This window comes from Serinus canaria, chromosome 1A, assembly GCF_022539315.1.
Source record: "Serinus canaria isolate serCan28SL12 chromosome 1A, serCan2020, whole genome shotgun sequence".
In the NCBI taxonomy this organism is placed as follows: Eukaryota; Metazoa; Chordata; class Aves; order Passeriformes; family Fringillidae; genus Serinus; species Serinus canaria.
This window is the reverse complement of record NC_066314.1, coordinates 14,223,887-14,242,136: the sequence shown is the minus strand read 5'-3', so window position 1 is coordinate 14,242,136 and position 18,250 is coordinate 14,223,887. Positions and strand designations below refer to the sequence as shown.

General features: G+C 35.9%; 1 protein-coding gene across 3 annotated transcripts in view; it reads left to right on the top strand.

Annotated features, from left to right (window-relative positions):
- LRRK2 (leucine rich repeat kinase 2) overlaps positions 1 to 18,250 on the top strand; it is a 63,421-nt gene that overhangs the window by 20,460 nt on the left and 24,711 nt on the right. For all 3 annotated transcript variants that reach the window (XM_018910259.3, XM_050986389.1, XM_050986382.1), the window contains 17 exons: positions 396 to 520; positions 2,178 to 2,311; positions 3,854 to 3,998; positions 4,280 to 4,419; positions 5,753 to 5,881; positions 5,967 to 6,137; positions 7,390 to 7,645; positions 7,871 to 8,059; positions 9,470 to 9,591; positions 10,302 to 10,371; positions 10,832 to 11,052; positions 11,582 to 11,832; positions 12,955 to 13,103; positions 14,867 to 14,960; positions 15,983 to 16,169; positions 16,554 to 16,735; positions 17,256 to 17,485. In XM_018910259.3, coding sequence (XP_018765804.2) covers positions 396 to 520; positions 2,178 to 2,311; positions 3,854 to 3,998; positions 4,280 to 4,419; positions 5,753 to 5,881; positions 5,967 to 6,137; positions 7,390 to 7,645; positions 7,871 to 8,059; positions 9,470 to 9,591; positions 10,302 to 10,371; positions 10,832 to 11,052; positions 11,582 to 11,832; positions 12,955 to 13,103; positions 14,867 to 14,960; positions 15,983 to 16,169; positions 16,554 to 16,735; positions 17,256 to 17,485 — 2,795 coding nt within the window. The remainder of the gene's footprint in view (positions 1 to 395; positions 521 to 2,177; positions 2,312 to 3,853; positions 3,999 to 4,279; positions 4,420 to 5,752; positions 5,882 to 5,966; positions 6,138 to 7,389; positions 7,646 to 7,870; positions 8,060 to 9,469; positions 9,592 to 10,301; positions 10,372 to 10,831; positions 11,053 to 11,581; positions 11,833 to 12,954; positions 13,104 to 14,866; positions 14,961 to 15,982; positions 16,170 to 16,553; positions 16,736 to 17,255; positions 17,486 to 18,250) is intronic.

Sequence of the window (18,250 nt, the reverse complement as noted above, 5' to 3'; positions counted from 1 at the left end):
AGCCCTGTAGTCAAATGCCCAAGTGGGTGTGTGTAGGGAGCTGCATGTTCTTCCCTTCATGGCTCTTGAGCAGAGAGATTCAAATAGACAACCTCTGGGTGGTCTTCGCTTCTTTTAGCCACACTGAATTGCATTGAGAGATAAAAAATTTCCCACAAAATTACCTCTGATTATTAAAATAACATTTTGTTAATATTAATTTCTTGTTGGCTAGGATGCAGTTATTTGAATAGACTTAATTAATGGAATGGCATGAAAATAGTTTGCTATGATGAAGAAAAGTACCAAAGTTTAATTTAGGTTTCAAAGGGTTATCACACAGTGTTAATTAAGGACAAATACATGGAAAATTTGGAAATGCATTCTTTTTATTTTTTTATGAAAAATATTTTCAGTTTCCCTCATCTGGATGTAATGACAGTAGCAGTATCAGAAGTTGTAAAAGCCATGAGGAAACATGAAAAATCACTCTCTGTACAACTGGAAGCACTTCGAGTCCTTTTACACTTCATGATGCCCAGTAAGTCATCCAAAGGCATACACCAAATCAGAGACTAGAATCAGATAGCTGGGATTTAGTCTTTCTTATCTAATGAGACAGCCTTTAATGGGACTTCAAAAAATTATTGCAGTTCTGTACAGAGAACTGCAGTTCTCTGTAGCAGAGAATAGCTGTAAGTCTTTAGGAACATTCAAGGTGGGAGAAAATATTTGAGGTATTGAAGGTAACAGACCAAAGTGATTACTGCTGATTTCCCCTTGATTTCATCGGTGAAGAGCTAGCTCTGTTACTTCTAAGGAATTCAGGGAATGAGTGTGGAGCTATCAGTGTCATTGTGGTTTGCATCATCAATGCCCTTTAAGTGAGAGCAAATCATGATAGTCACATGAACATTGTTGTACCACAAAATGCAATTGTTTTGATAGTGTCTCTTGGAAGGAACATAACAACTGGTCAGTGATCTATATATTTAAAGATGTAAAATGTACAGTTGTATACTACTTTCTATCAAAAAGGAGAAACCAAACGGACTAGTTTAGTTGGAAATTCTTTTTCAAAAAAAAACCCTCTTTATCATCAATCCAGAGGGTGGAAAAATGTTCTTTATTAATTTTATGGCTTTAGTAGAATTTTGGAAAAGTTTTAACTGTTTTTTTCAATGTACTGCTGTAAATCTTGCTTTTTTCCTCTGATATTGATTGTAGGAGTACAGACTTGGGTATTGATTTTTTTTTTTCTTCAGAGCAACTTTTTGCAAGTATCTCCCAACAGTTTGAGCTGAACATTTACAAAACTAATAACTCTGAAAATAATAACCTGATCAATATGAAGACTGATTGCAGATTTTCAGTTTCCTTCTATTATTTGAGTTCTAATCCTAATACTTTCCTCTTTTTTCAATGAAGAGTGAGATTTAGATTTGATATATGTGTTGTGACATGGAGGCAAGGCACTTTACTTGCCAGTACCCTGGAAGTGAGGCCCTTCTAAAGTGTAATCAAACACAGAGAGCACCAACTGGATGTTGGAACTTGCAGGGTAATTAGGAAATAAAAAAGTAATTTGTGGGAAAAATAATAAACACAATAAATATGAATGCTGAAGTGACTTTGAAAGGATCTCTGGGTTCTTTCTGTAGTGTCAATTGACTGCAAGTGCCAAAAGCTACAAGGGTAAATCTGAAAGACCTTTCTCTGTTTTTTTTTTTTGTATATGCTCACATTCCACTTAATGTCATCTGTGTGTAAAATTTGTCCTATGATGTGCTGCCAAGTGTGCAAGAACAAATAGTTTATAGCTTCTCTATAGTGTCTCCTTACCAGAAGGAAGAGGCATTCTGAAGTAGGTGTCAGGGAACTCCATAGCTCAAAAAAGTAATAGATTGCAATGTTCCTTAGAACAGATTCTTTGGCATGGTTTTGTATTTTCATAGTAAGCAGTGAGCAAATATGTGGTGAAATTTTCCTTTCAAGCACAATGTACTCATATTACAATGTAAATCTGGAGGGATTCCAATCTCTGCAATACAGTGTTCTGAAAGTACCATAAGATGTGAAATATGCTCTCTGAGTCACCTCAGCATTCATTTGATTGTTAGATTGTATTATTATTGGGTTAATGGTGGGGAGAATATGAAATCTGCTGTTCTGAGGAAGGCTGTTGTCCATTGTTGCAGGTACAAAGAATGAACACCAGAATGGTTCTTCCAGAGATGTGGGAGATGCTGCTTTTGCACTTACAGGAAAAGTCATTAAAAGCCAGTGTCTGTTGGAGGGAATTCACTCATTGGTGCTTAGTGCTTTAAACAGGGTATAGTTAAACTTTATTCCAATGGATTTTGTCATTATTTTACATTTGAAACAGTGAATCATTTGTAAGTTTTATTTCTACATTGATTTTCCTACTGATTTTATAGAATTAATCTTAACTCCCAAATTTCATGAATCTTTTAGAGTTTCTTCTTACTTTCTTTTCTGGAGTGTATTAGATAATTCTCTATACAGTTATTCCAAAGGATATTTATTTAAAAAAAAACCAGAAAAAAGTAGATTTTTTTCAAGGATACAGTTTATTTGGTATTTCTATTTTCTTAAAACAGACTAGTGTATATATGAAAAGTGTCCTCATGCCTACACCTCAGCTACACAGAGAACTGCGTGGACAACTCAGTTATCTGCATTCTTTCCACTGTTCAACTTTTTCCAACCTCTGTAAAATAGAATGATCACAGTACCTTGAAGGAGAAGCTGAAAAATGAAAGGCTGAAGCAGACTCAGTCTATGCAAAGGAAACACTGGGAACTTTCCACAGCAAATTAACCTCAAATTCTAGTGATTGAAAGTGTTTAACTTCATGGCCTTCAGAAGAATCCAATCTCTACAAAGTTTTCAAGGTTCACATGATTACAATCAAAATGTAGCAACTCATAATTTTTCAGAAGTCCCTCTCAGGAATTTTAAGCTTGCCAAACAGATTCAGACAAGGAAATTTATGTCTCTTGCTATAGAAGTCAGAGCAAGTAATGTATCAGTGAAATAGTTCTAGAGTGTCTAAAGGACACCTTGGCCTGAAGATATCAGATAGAGAAGTTAACAAAGAAGGTAAAATTTTTGCTCCAGAAGGTCTTCAATATTTTGTCATCATCCTGATTGCATTTTCCAATGCAACTGGTTTGTTGTTTGGGGTGCTACAATATCAGCCAGAAGGGTTAGAAATTGACACATTTAATTAAAACTAGAGACAGAATAAGGAGGAAGAGATGGACATGACTCCATTGAAGTAATTTTGCAGATTTATGATGGCTATGACACTCTCTCTGACACAGATCTAGACCTCATCTAGGTTTCCTCCATCTAAAGGTGGGGGGTGATAATAGGTATGTTGCTTCATATTTTTTCTTTTAATATTTCTCAGTTGCCAGCATGTTTATCACTTGTTCCAGTTATCAAAAAACCCAAAAACCAACCAAACAAAAAAAAACCCATATTTTTTTTCTTTTTAACCACAAACGAAGTACATTTTCTCCCTCTGCTTGACCTAGAAAAATGGTGTAAACTTATCAATGAGAATTTGAGGGTGAAAAATCCAATTTTTCATCTGAAAAGTATCTAGGGAATATTTTCAGAATCAAAGATTAAAATCTAGGCAAGTTATGAGCAGCTGAAACTGATGTTTGATAAGAAAATCTTTTTGGAATTGTGATGATGTTTTTATTATCACATTAGCTGTAACTGTTCACTTCAGAACAACAATCACTTGCTGTTACAGAGCAGCTTTAAGAACAAGCAACTCCTCTGTTGCCATTGTAAGCAGAACAATCTTGATCTGATTTTATCTTCCTTTCTCCATTAGTTTATTGGAAATCCTAGCATTCAGAAGTGTGGATTAAAACTGCTTGGTTCTGTAGCTGAGTGCACTGGTGCGCTGGAAATTTTAACCCAGCAAGGAGCTACTGACACTGTGCTTCACACCCTACAGATGTATCCAGATGAACAAGGTAGGGAAGGTGTTTTGTCAGCAGAGTGAGAATGGCATGGTAGGAGGTTTGTACCAGATCTGTTGCTCTCTTTAGTGCTGGATGTGATGTAGGTTGCATGGCAAGAGAAGGCTGCAGTGTTGCACAGTCCTCAGATTCACCCACACTGTAGTTATGCCTGGCCCTATAATAGCTCGTGCAAACAACTTTCTGGAATGTTACTGAAAGACTACAGTCATGGGTTTATTCCAGTCAGAATGTCTGAATTATCAGTGTCTGAATAATATTTATTTTTCTCCTAGACATACAGTGTTTGGGTTTGAGTCTTCTACGCTCTTTGATTACACGGAGGAGTTTGTGTATTGCAACCATGCACGTCCTGTCAGCAGTTCTGGTTTCTACTCTGCGACGATTTAAAGAAGTCACTGAAATCCAGATGCATGTATGTGTCATTTCTGTCTATGAAGATGAAAACAAAACTCAAAACCATAGAAAATTAATTTAATATTGCTATATTTAAGAATAATTCCTTAATTTACTTACTTGATTTTGATTTTATTGAAGTTACTAGATTAGTATAAACCTTTGTAATTAAATAGAGACATTTGTTAAAGTGATGGTTTTCTTGGAGGCATATATTCAATCCAGAATATGTAAGCATAGGTTAAGTGTTTATCTAAAACTTCTGAGATCTGCAAACCAGAACAAATTTCTCAGTCATGATGCATCATTCTGTTAATCTGTAACCATTTCCTGAAGTAACCACCATTAGAGTACTGATTGCCCTTCTTTGAGAAATCATAGAAGATAATTTAGTTCCTAGCCTTGTCACCAGGGATAAATGTAGTGTAGGAATGCTGGATTTAAGAAGAGATATTACTGGAAAACTATCAGACTTTGTACCCACATCTCTATATGCAAGGAGAGTTCTTTGTCTGTAAACACACATTTAATCCTTGTGTAAAGTTCTGTTTCCTCTGCTTCAGAAGTTTTCCCTGTGTGTTGCCAGTTTCATTTTTCTGCTGGGACAGAGTGACATCAGCTTTCTGTGAGAGTTTCTATATTTCTCTTTCAGATGAATATCAAAATAGTGCAAATGCAACCTCCCTTCTTTGCTGCTATTTTTTGCCCAGCCCTTCCACATTTAGCTTAGTGACCAATATAGAGAGAAATAAAAACAATATGCTTTATGAGGAATAAGGAAGTTACTTTAAGTGATTTAGTTTCAATTGGGTTTGGACAAAGAGTCCATAATTTACCCAGTTCATTCTTCTAGGTGAACTTTACTTGCAGAATCATGGGATAATTTTGTATTTCTTCTTGGTTATTAAACACACCTGTTTATTTTTTCATTTAGTCTAATAGTTCTTTTCAAAGTCAGGGATTACAGAGCAACACACTGGAACAGGGAATGTATCTTCATTCTCCTTAGAAGGAGATTGTTTCCTCTTTACATTTTCAGGAAATCACAAGTACATTTGTCACTGCCAGCAGGATGTTGTCAGATATAATGTTGCATATTTGACTTTTTAAAGTGTCAGTTAATATCTATTTAAGTAGGTCAGCTAAATAAGCATGAAACTACAGCTATATAATCAGAGACACTTGCTTTTTCTGCCTTCTCTCCCAAACTTCTCCTATTTGTCAATTATTGTATGATTAAAAGTAAAATAAAAAATTTAGGCATAAATCTTTTGGTTGAAATTTGATTTTGTTGTTTTAAAGCGACACTTTTTAACACTGTACTTCTTTCAATGTTCTCATTGTGTTCTTAGGGATTTCATGCAATCTTGGCAATTCTTGGTTTGTCACCTTGTTTTGCAAAGCTGCTGGTAAATGAATCATTTGACACAGTCATTTTCTACCAGATGTCTATGTGTTTCACTGACCAGCGAGATCAACAGGTATCTTCTTTCTCTGACAGTTCCACAGCTGAAAAATGTTGGTGCTTTTTTTGTCCTAACTTTTATTTTTTGTCTTCCCATTCAGTTTCAAAGCCTGTGTTGTAGATGTTTTGCTAAAATAGCTGAAAATGATGAGTTAAAAAATACAATGCTGGAAAAAGCATGTATGGAGTACAATAGTATTATGGCTGAATGTTTACTTCTGCTGGGAGCTGATATTAATAAGAAGACAAAGACAAACTCTTTGATTTATCAGGTAATGCATGGAAATATATATACAATTTTATTGCTTAAAAAATTGTGCTTTTGAGTTCCTTTCTGTTGCCATGTAAATATTTATTTGGCTGAACACAGAGAACAGAGATACTGCTCCCACATGCCCACCAGTGCTGCTTGCTAACTGTGACCACCTTTAATTTTTTTAAAGTGATTTGCATAAGCACTTCTTTATTTTGGTTCAGTGTCAAGGTTTTAAATAGTCTGAGAGAACTCCACCAATACTGCCTGAAGGGAATTAGGAAGTGTTCAGTTCTGCTGGTAGAACTCTCTGGGTGATGAAGCACAGCTGGGTTTGGAACTGACCATCCATTCATAGAGTGTGAGGTAGGCAAATCAGTGTAGGGAACCACAGTGGACTTATTGAAGTAGCTGAAAGTATTTCTAGAAAATGTTTTTAATATTCACAATCAACACTGGTCTGTGTAGCAATGCAGGCTTGGAGACTGGGAGGAACTGACTGAACCATAGAAACATAAAGGTCAGAAAATACCTCCATGATAGTGAAGTCCAAGTTTTGGCTGAAACCACCTTGTCCACTAAGCCAGAGCACTAAATGCCATATCCGGTTGTTTCTTGGACATTTCCAGGGATGGGGACTCCACCACTTAGCGTTTCAATGCTTAACCACCCTGCCAGTGAAGGTATTCTTCCTGATGTCCAGCCTGAATCTGCCCTGGAGCAGCTTGAGGCCATGTCCTCTTGTCCTGTCACTGGGGGAAGTGGCTGATCTCTACCTGGCTACACCCTCCTTTCAGGTAGTTAAAGCCAGAAGAGCTGAGCTCACTATAATTAGGCATGGCTTGTTGAGACTGACTACTGTTGCCTGTTCATTAAATACCCAGGTGATAACCCCTAAGTGTCTATTTTCCACTAAACAGATAAATAAGTGGAGTTGCAATAGGCCACATGCAATAACCAAACTAGATAAATTACCATTCATTTCTGCCTTAAAATTGTGTGCACTCATGACAAAAATTACAATTGCAGATCGAAAGCCTTTGATACATTTGGGCAAAGCATTCATGAAAGTGGGAATTGGTACTCAGGCACCTTAGGAGGCATATGGTCCAAGGAGTAAGGAATTGCTTAACTGAGAAAGAGACACAGTCCTAAAAATGAAGTCACTCTGTATTTGAGACAATTGTCTTAATGCAGTCTGAGCTGTTACTTGAATGCTTTGTATTCTTGGTTTGTTTTAATTGTTTGTTTTAACTGCTTTTCTCTGTTAGGTTTGTGAGAAAGGAAGTAATCCTAAATTGGTGGAATTGTTATTAGCCAGTGGTGCTCGAGAGCAGGATGTCCGGAGTGCTTTGACCATCAGTATAAAGAGAGGAGATAGCCAAATCATCAGCTTGCTCTTAAAGAAGCTTAGCCTTGATGTCACCAACAGCAGTATTTGTCTTGGAGGATTTGGTTTTGGCAGATTAGAGCCTTCCTGGCTCATTCCTTTGTTCCCAGATAAGCTTACTCAAACAAGAAAACAGAGTGAGTACATTTAGAAATCATTGTACAAAATGTGTCAATATCTTTTGATGATGCTATGAATGTGTTTTAGGTGAAGACTTTCAGTTGAGAATCTTTTTGTAGCATTCAGCTTGCTATAGAAATTTGGCAAAACTTGAAAATAAATAAAGTTATTTCTGTTATTTTTTTGAACCTACTTAAAATTCTTGGAGATTATTTTATCTTTTCCATTTCTTGTACATATAGATGCAGGTTCTGCACTGGCAAGGATGGTGCTCAAATTCCAGATGAAGAACATTTCAGAGGATAGATCAAGAGCCTGCTCTGATCTAAACTTGTCTGAAGATGGAGTGGACAGAAACTATGACTGGAATTTCATACCTGACCCATTAGTGGACAGTATTTTTCCTTTGAGTGATGATATTGATAGTGAAGGTATCTGTTTTTCTTTTCTTTTTTGCTTTTAATAATTCAAATCTAACGTGCTAGGGCTAGACTATAGCCATAAATCAAATAAAATTGTTTATTTGTATTTGAGATTTAACACCTCCCATGAAGAAAGAAACTTCTATCTAAAATTTTGTTTGGGGTAACATTGGAAAATAGTTTGTGGTGGGTATGTGCTTCATCTACAAAACTAAGACCTTGAAGAATTTTGCCCAGTTACACATTTAGAATTAGTTTGTCATGCATTCAGTGTTTTTTAGAGAGAAAGAGTAAGATTCTTGCAACTGAATTTCGATTTTGACTTTTTCTGTCTGTTTCTGAGCTGCCTTCATAGTCTATGACAAAAAGCAAGAGCTTCAAGAGCCCAGTTTGTCTCATCATGAAGTCAGGTGTATTGTGACCTAGAAACTCCTCTGTACCCTGGGTAGTCTGTCAGTAAAGTTCATACAACCAGATCTGGTATAGAGGACTGTGTTATTAACAAATAAAGCAGGTGAAACAAGCCCTATCCCAAAGATAACTAATTGATCAGAAAATGTAAATGACAGGTTTATGTTCAGCCCAGCACCATTTTTGTAACCAGGACATTTGAATGCCTTTAACTTATAGAAAGACAGAATTTGTGTCTGTAATACCAGTAACTTAATAATGAAAATAGCCTCAATTATTAATGTTGTTCAAATGTTTTACTTGTTTTAGTACAGCTGGTTACTTAAAATCAACACAGATGAAGAATTTGAATTTTGGAATCAAAGAATGCTAATGAACTTTTTAATTCTGCTTTGTTGTTTCCTTATATTATTCAGGACCACTTTTAATTTCTGAAGGTCTATTTGTTGCCCCATGTAGAAAAGTTGTTATCCTAAAAAAATGCAGTAGTGATTTTGGGAGTTTTAAAAGTAGCTTTGAGAAGAGGGACATCAAATGTCTCCAGATAATGACACCAAATTTAGAAGACCCTAAATCACCAAATCCAGAGTGGGAGTAAATAAATGTGGGAGCAAATTTAAATAAATGTGGGAGCAAATTTATCTATTGAAATACAACTCTTTGCTATTTTAAAAAGTTATTTACACTGAAGTAGCAGAAACATGTGCTATGAAACATACATAATAATCCCAACCCAATGGAAATTTTGTATCATAAATCATCAGTGCAGGTCCTGCAATCACCTGCAGGTCCTACTTGAAGAATGTCAAGTGAGTATGGCCCCTCTACTCTAATACACACTGACAACATTCTTGGCCTGTTGCACACCAAATTGACCAGTGAGATCTTGCCAGTATTGATGCTTTTGAAATGCATCTCTTCTTTATATGTCAGCATCTATAGTACAGTTGAATTCTGAGCCTCATCTTTAAGTACATTTTCTTACGTATTTCTGTTTCTATGTTCAAGGAAGTGAAGGTGCACTTTTTACAAAAAAGAAGTCCAATTCCATTGCAGTTGCTGATTTATATTGTAGGGAAATGGCATGTCAGAGAGGTTCTCCTACTTTACTGCGACATTCCTACTCTGTGGTAAGTCAGATCCATGCTCATTCCAGGTTTTTAAGTCCATCTACATAGCCTACTCCAAAATTGTTAATAATCAATTGATAGGAAAGGTCATGTAACCACCGTTGCCGTTCAGTGTTTCCTTCTCCTGTGGTGCACTGTGTGGATGAGTTTATATCAGAAAAAATTTCTGATCACTAATGATTAGACACCCTTTTGAAGTGTTCAAATTTCCTGTCTGGTGTTCAAATGGAAATACAGGAATCATGGGCTCAGTCACAAAGACTTAACTTCCCCTTAGAGAAGCTGATCTTCAGTAATGATCAGTGGGGAGAGAGTGATTCCTAAGACATAAGAGGACAAATTGGTGGAACAGAAGTCAGGTTCCTTTGAAAGGAGCTTGTCTCCTTCCATTGACTGTAAAGGGAAACTGGAGAAAAGTTATGTTTTGTAATACTCTGCTCCATTCTATTACTGCACCCTAGTAAAAGTCATTCTGGGTTGCCAGAAATGCACTACTTCCATTGCACTTTAACTCTACCATTCTTTCATATTTCATGGGTCAATATGTTTGATAAGGATGTGACCTATTGTTGAGTTCAAGTGTATAGTTTTTTGGTGTTCTCCCTATAAACTCTGATAAAAAGAAATCATAAAAAAAAGGGTTTTACTGAATTTGGATGATTTCAGAACATGCATATGTTCTTAAATGACTTTTCTCTTGGATTTTGCAGGGACCTGGCTCAGATTATGAACCATTAATGAAACAAAGACGAAAATTCTTGCTCTCAGATGAATCCCCCAGTAAGTAAACTGTACAATTTAAGGTTTAATATAACAGATTTTGCAGCCTTAATGCTTTCACAAGCATAGCATGCAAAGATTTGAGACACATTATGTATTTTTCTAAGAGGAAGATACATTTTGGAAATACTACAGTAAAGTACAAATAATGCATATATAGAGGTTTTTATTTCTTGGACTCCACAAATAATTTATGTAGGCAATGAAGTTTCATGAATGCCCTTATTAGCTTTCAAAAGCTCCTTCTGTTGTGCAGTGCATAAACATTCACCTCTTCCCCTTCCCTACTGTCTTATAAATTTCTGTGTCTTAATAGAATTCTTCATGGATTTGGATCTTAACCAATATCCAAACATTCACTCTCTTCTGTATCTTTAGATCCCAAGCTAAATGGTTGTAATTTTACCTAAGTGACAGTGATAAATTAAATCATGGTATTTTCACATTTTTGCTTTTACAGAAGGCATCTCAAAATTGTCATCACATATAAGATCATCAGACAGTCTTTCTTCATTGATCTCAGAGAAAGAATATATTAAATCACTAGATCTTTCATCAAATGAGCTGGAGAACATTGATGCCATCAGCCAGAATAGCTGCTTAACTAGTCATCTGGAACACCTTGAGAAACTGGAGCTCCACCAAAATGCTCTTACAAACATTCCAGAACAACTTTGTGAAGTAATTCTGCATAATTTTTTTTTAACACAAGTTGAAATTAGTTAAAATAAAGTGTTGATCTCTAATAATGTGATCCATATATAATGTATCCATAGCAATATTACTCAAGAATATGGGTGTATATTTTGGCATGCCTCATGCATTTACTTAACTTTCATTTAGTGGACTCATGTTCATTAGAAATAAAAGTGTTTTCATGGGATTTTTTTTGAGTAATTTACTGCAGAGAACTGCTTTAAGATGTGTGATATTAAGTAGCATAATAATGGCAATGGAACAGAGAACTGCAAGCAATTATTATCTTAAATTTTATGAAATGGAGCTAATTGTTTTTGAATAATGCCCTATATTTTATTTTTTTGTAGAAATATTATAGGTTACACTGGTATGATTGCTATTTTCTGCTACTTTTCCATGTGAGATAAATATAAAAAAATTAATAATTTGTATAAAAGTACGACTCAATTGCAAACATATAAATTCATATTTTCTTTTAACTTTTTACCAGCAAATTATCCTTTTCTTTCAGAACTTGAAATGCCTGACCTACCTGGATTTGCACAGTAACCGATTTACTGCTTTCCCGCCCTACTTACTGAAGATGAATTGTATCACAAACCTCGACATCTCGCGAAATGACATTGGGCCTTCCTTTGCTTTGGATCCCAGCCTCAGATGTCCAACTCTAAAGCAACTCAACCTTTCATACAATCAGCTGGTGTGCACTCCTGAATTTCTTACAAGTGTTGCTGAAAATATGGAGCAGCTCTCGCTGGAAGGGTGAGTAGCATGAGTAAATGGACTGTAGCATAACAAACATAATAGGTAATAATAGATTGGTCATGCAGAATGATGACCCTTTATAGCATGTAAAGGACTGTTTATTCACCAGTGAAACACTGACATTGTCTTCCAAATAAATTTCTACAGTTTTTGTAGTTGGATTGCAAAGTACAAGATATGGGAATTACTTTGGACCTTGTTAGAATCAATAACATTGGTGTTCCATTAACATACTAAAGCAGTTTCTTTCTGCTCCATACTATTAATCCACAGGGCTGTGCAGTCTGACATACTCAACTAGGTTTTCTGTATACACAATACAGTTCCACTGTATTGCATATGCATAAAAGCTTTACTGGAAGTAGTAGTAGTAATGGAATTTTAGGTATTGGTATGGATATGTTTTAAACCGCAGAAAGAGGTTAAAACATTTAGCTTTTTGTTTGCCAGCACTTATTATCGTATTTCTTAGTGAGGTAATTCATACCCATGTGGAATTCTTAAGAATGTGATTTGTGATAGCTCTGTAAACTGCAGAGACTGTCTCATTCATTTCCTACAGTTCATGCTAAATCAGATGGTGAACTTTGTTAGTAATACTACCCTGGCATAACAGTGGATGGATCTTTTATCTCTGTGGTTTTGGTATCTTTCTCCTCCTCTTACTAGTGTTCTTCTCCCCAGAATATGTTGTGTAAAATTATATACTCATCCTGAATTGCATTCCATACAGGAATTATTTTTTAAAAAAATTTGTAGGTTTTTAGTAATTCTGTAATATTGCAAACACATACTTTTAGTACACAGAACCTCTCACAAATGTAACAATCCTCTTTGCATGGGATTGAGCTCCAGTATGTAATCAGAAAATTAAACCTTGCTGTACATTTTGACAATTGGTCTCCAAATTAATTAAACTGATTTTAATATCAGTCATGTTATTCCATATTGCCACATGTAACAGTGGTTTTGCTGACTGGTCAGTCTTTATGTAGATAAAGTTTTATTTTTGCTTTACTGGTATAAGGATGACTTTGTCTGATCAACAATACTTTCACCTTTTACCTAATAATTTCTAAAATAAAGCATAGATTGTTTTGTTTCTTGTTGTTATCATAGAAACAAGATATCATGCTTATGTTCGCCCCTATGCTTGAAAGACCTGAAAATTTTAAACATTAGTAAGAACAGTATTTCATCCCTTGCTGACAATGTCTTCATGGGCTGTACCAAACTGGAGCAGTTCAATGCCAGAATGAATGTTCTTGGTAAGTATCTGTGAAAACAGGATTCACCTTCTAGCAACTATTTTAAGTCACAAAATTCCTCTGCCACCAGCATTTGGAGTCTTGGGAGAAGAGAAAAGAGTAATACCACTTGTACTAGTCCTTGTTTATACAGCTTCCTAAGTATCAGCTTTTGACCACTGAAGCATAAAGAATGCTTCCAGTCATTTGATCTGACTCACCCAACTCCTCTTGTTCCTGCATTTGGAGTGGATGCTGTAAAAATGACTGAGTGTACTTGAGATTGTACACACTGCTGAGGAAGGTTCAAAAAGGAGAAGATCATTGAGATTTAGCTTGCAAATCTAGTACTAATGCAGGTTTAATACTGTACTGTAATACATAGATGCATCCTGGCTTGTATAAACAGCAGTGTGGCCAGCAGGAGCAGGGCAGGGATTGTTCCCCTGTACTTGGCACTGGTGAGGCCACACCTCAATCCTCTGTTCAGTTTTGGGCCTCTCACTTCAAGAAAGATGTTGAGGTGCTGGAGTGAATCCAAAGAAGGACAGAGGAGCTGGTGAAAGGTCTAGAGCACAAGTCTGATGGGGAGCACTGAGGGGGAACCTTAGCACTCTCTACAACTGCCTGAAAGGAGGCTGCAGCCAGATAGGGTTGGTCTCTTCTCCCAAGGAATAGGCAATAGGACAAGAGAAAATGGCCTCAAGTTGTGCCTGGGGAGGTTAGATTGGGTATTAGGGAAAATTTATTCACTAAAAGAAGCACTGGAATAGGCTGCACAGAGAAGTGGTTGAGGTATTTAAAATCTCTGAAGGTATTTAAAAGACATGTGAACAGGGCCTTTAGGTCTTTAGAGGTGGACTTGGCAGTGTAGGGTTAATGGTTGGGCACAATAGTCTTAGAGGTCTTTTCCAACCTGAATGATGCTATGATTAAATATTTACCACACTATATCCAGCATTATCTTCAGAACAGGAGAGAGTGTTTGGTTCAGTTGCCTGCATGGAAGTGTCATTTGAGGTGCCCTGAATCATCCCCCTGGGCTTTCAGCTTCTGGTCCAGAAAAAGCAGATCTTCCATAGCTCCTGTGTATTATCTTCAAACCTTGTGCACACAGCTCAGGTAGCACAGGACAGATCCCCTTCACCAGAACCAAGTGTTAAGGAGCTAAAGTTTCTTTAACTCAAGCTTGACTTGATTCCATCCTGAGTGTTGGTCAGTGGCTTAGCATATTTTTTGTAAACGTGTCAAAATCACTTTATTTATGCAAAATAAAAATTACACAAATTGGATTTTCAATGATACTGTGAGAGTTCATAAATTACTGTTAGAGTTTATTCCTTCAAGACATAAAATCTTCCATTTAGAAATTACTGTCACATTATTTCAGAAGGTTACTCTTAGAATTGCATTTAACACAGCTGAATGATTAGACTCATTTTTATAAGAATAATAAGTGAATATGACCCAACAAATCCTGGGTCACATGGGAATCTACTGTATGTATGCAGTACAGTAAAGTGTAAGTAAGATTATTTTGGTGTTTATTGCCACCAGGAGATGAAGGATAACAGTGTATAATTTGTTAAAAGATGATATATTAATTAATTTTGGAACTTTAGTTTTTAATAAGATTTAAGAAAAAGGATTTGAATTCTGCCTTTGGTAGGTGATACCTTTGTATGAAAATGATAGACTGACCTTTCAGTCAGTCTAAACTCCAGTCTTTAAAATAATTTAAGCCATTCTTAAAATCATAGGATTAACCCCTTTTTCTGCTCTAGAAAAGATACCTGACTTGTCATCCAGCATAACAAGTTTAAAATTATCCCAGAATTGTTTTATTAATGTTCCAGAAGCAATTCTTCTTCTACCACAGTAAGTTACTCTTTTATTCATTGATGTTAATGTTAAGTTCTTGATAAAGAAAACCTGATGACAAAATTGTTGTTATGCAGAAAATTCTGAATGGTTTCTGATTTTCAGGGAATCCTCACTGATTAAATCCAGAACTTGGTAGCTTTTAAACTGAAGACAAATTAGTCACATTTTCTTCATGATTCTGAAAAGTTCTGCTCCTCAGATTCAAATCACTATTGTTAAAAGTAAATTCCATGACAGCTGAAGCTGACAATTCTTGCTGAGAATGCTAGAATCAATCTCATGTTTACTTGGAACCAACAATAAAAATACAGTTTTTTGAGTTCTGCAGACTTTTGCACAAGAATACTGAGATTAGTTTTTCACTTCCTAAATAACACGAGATACTTATTCTCAAAGAAAAACACTTCCTCCAGAAGGAGTTGTGGTAGAGAAGCATGTGACATTTATTTTGCTATATGTTCAAAGCATTACTTATGTGAAAATTGGACTTCGCTTTTTTTATAAAAGTTGCTGACCTTAACAGATCACAAGAATGAGATTGTGGAGGGAGTGCTTGGAAGGGGTGATCCAATAGGAGTGGGGAGATGTGAGTGCTGATGGCACCATAGAGAGAGCAGATCCATAGATTTGGGAATTTATATTAATGAAGTTACCGTGATATTGCACAATTTCAGCATGCTAACATTCACAGCTGCAGATTTAATAGATGTGTTGAAAAAATTGCAGTTTTCAGATTCTGCATCTCCAGCTCAGAAAAATGAAGAAGGTATTGCACACATTTTTGTGTGCTTCATAAACAGCGTGTTTGTCCAATAGGTCTAGGTGAACTATGTAATTTCTGCACATACATGTATTTGCAAACATATCTACTTGTGTTTGGATTTCAGTCAGAAAACCATCTCTTCTGATAGCTAATTCGCTTGTTTATTAAAAATTAATACAGCTTTGGTTTCAGCTAATCTGGGTTTTATTTTTTCATTTGCTAACTTCTCTCTTTTTTATTTTCATGTTTTTAGTTTGAGATCAGTAGATTTAAGCCAAAACAAGATCACAAGCCTGCCTGGACCGATGCACTGGAAATCACTAAATTTAAGGGAGCTGTTATTTAATCATAATCAAATAGATGTCTTGGACTTGAGTGAAAAGGCATGTGCATGGTCTAGGCTTGAAAAGCTACACCTCTCCCACAACAAGTTAAAGGAGGTAAAGTGTAAGATTCTACCTAAAGAAAATTTATTTGCTTTTCAGTTGAATGCAATTTTTCAATGTTCATTTGATTTTTGTGTCACCTCTCACACAATTGCATTGTGTTGGTGAAATGTATGTAAGTGCAAATATTTCCTTCCTCTGTGAAGGAAAATTGCTATGTGCTATTCAGCTTTTCTGCCTGGAATGTGTCATATAATCAGTTTGTATACTGATTTACTTATCAGGTCTTTTCTCTCTTACTGTGGGATATTAGGCCTGTTTATTACAAAAAATGAACTACAGCAGTAAAAGTAATACCTAGTTCTGTTAAATAGTTAATGTGTTCATGTTCCTTATTTTTTTAACATTTAATTGCCCATTAAATGTTATTTTATTTAGATTCCTCCTCAGATTGGCTTCCTAGAGAATTTGACTTCTCTGGATGTAAGTCATAATCCTGATTTGAGATTCTTTCCTGATGAAATGGGAAGACTGTCCAAAGTCTGGGATCTTCCTTTGGAAGGACTCCATCTTAATTTAGACTTCAAGCATGTGGGATGCAAAGCCAGAGACATTATCAGGTTTGTTGCCCTATTGTTCTTGATATTCCCGGTTTGCTGTCTTGGGATTTGCAGTAAGCATTGAGGAAATAACATGCTGTTTTGAAAAGACATGCTGGTTTGTCATGTGAAATCCAGCATGCTGTTTTGTGGGAGGTTATGATAACAACACAGACAGATAAAATAGAGTGGTTTAGACCATACTAGAATTACTTCTTGAATTTGACGCTTCCACAAATTGTGCAATAAATTGGTGCTTACCCATTATTTGTAATATGTTTATTGTGTTCCCAGTTCCTCTGTGCACTGCACAGAGCACAATTTTGGGATAATTACAAAGCAAAAAAAAGACATATTCTGAATTAAACTATAGCTTTCAAACCAGAAATTAGAGTAGACACTTAAAAGATCAGTAATATCAAACAGATACAAAAAAATTGAAGAAAATGGTATGGTTTTAGATTTTTCTTTGTTCTTGAGTTCTGTTCATCTTTTTCTTTGCTATACACTTCTGTGAGTTTTGCAATCTTTTTTCTACCAGGTTTCTTCAGCAGCGACTGAAGAAGGCAGTGCCTTATAACAGAATGAAGCTCATGATTGTTGGAAACATTGGCAGTGGGAAAACTACCCTGCTACAACAGCTCATGAAAAGCAAACGAACAGAACTGGGATCTCCAAAAGCTACAGTAGGCATTGATGTAAAAGACTGGATCATTCAAGGGAAAGGCAAAATGAAGAGGGAGCTTATATTAAATGTGTGGGACTTTGGAGGTATTTCCTGAGTTTATTTACCTTTACTATGGTCTTTTCTAATATTTCAATGCATTACTTATTTTTAGAGTCAGCCTGTGGTAATTCAAACTGGGGACAGTAGAATCACAAATGTATGCCCAAAGTCCAATGACCGCTTATAAATTAGTGGGTTCTGTAAATTAGCAGCGAATCCCTCAAAGCCTCAGGAATTTCTTATCACCAAATATGGTTTGACCACTCATTTCAACTATAATACTTAGAATAATCATTTCAGGATAGTAAGAAACTGCTTGTAATCACCAGAAGAATCTTTCATTAAACTCTGTTTCTCCGTTTTGTAGTCCAGGTCTCTCTAGGCTCTACAATGTCACAGGTTTGTAAGGTCACAGACAGCAAAGCACTTAGGGTGAGTGTTTGAACCTTGTGTTTCTGGAAAACTTTCTAAGTTTGAGAGAGCACAGAAGCACTTCTAAAATCCAGGGCTTATTGAGGCTGTAGAAAAGTTATTTTTAAACAGAGGTCTGTCATCATTTAAATACAGTCTATCACAATGCATAAGCACAGACCAGTGCCATTCAAGCAGGATGTCCAGCTTTAGTTGTAATTTTAAGTGTTTAATTATGTGAATTTATTATGTGAAGTTGCTGAAAGTATAGGAGAAAGGAAAGGAAGAAAGCAAAGGGAAAGAGTGAAGGAGAAATTCAGTATTGAAGTTTTAAAAGAATCACTTCCTTTTAAGTTGTCTATGCAGCAACTGTGTTTATCCAGTTAAATCTTACACTT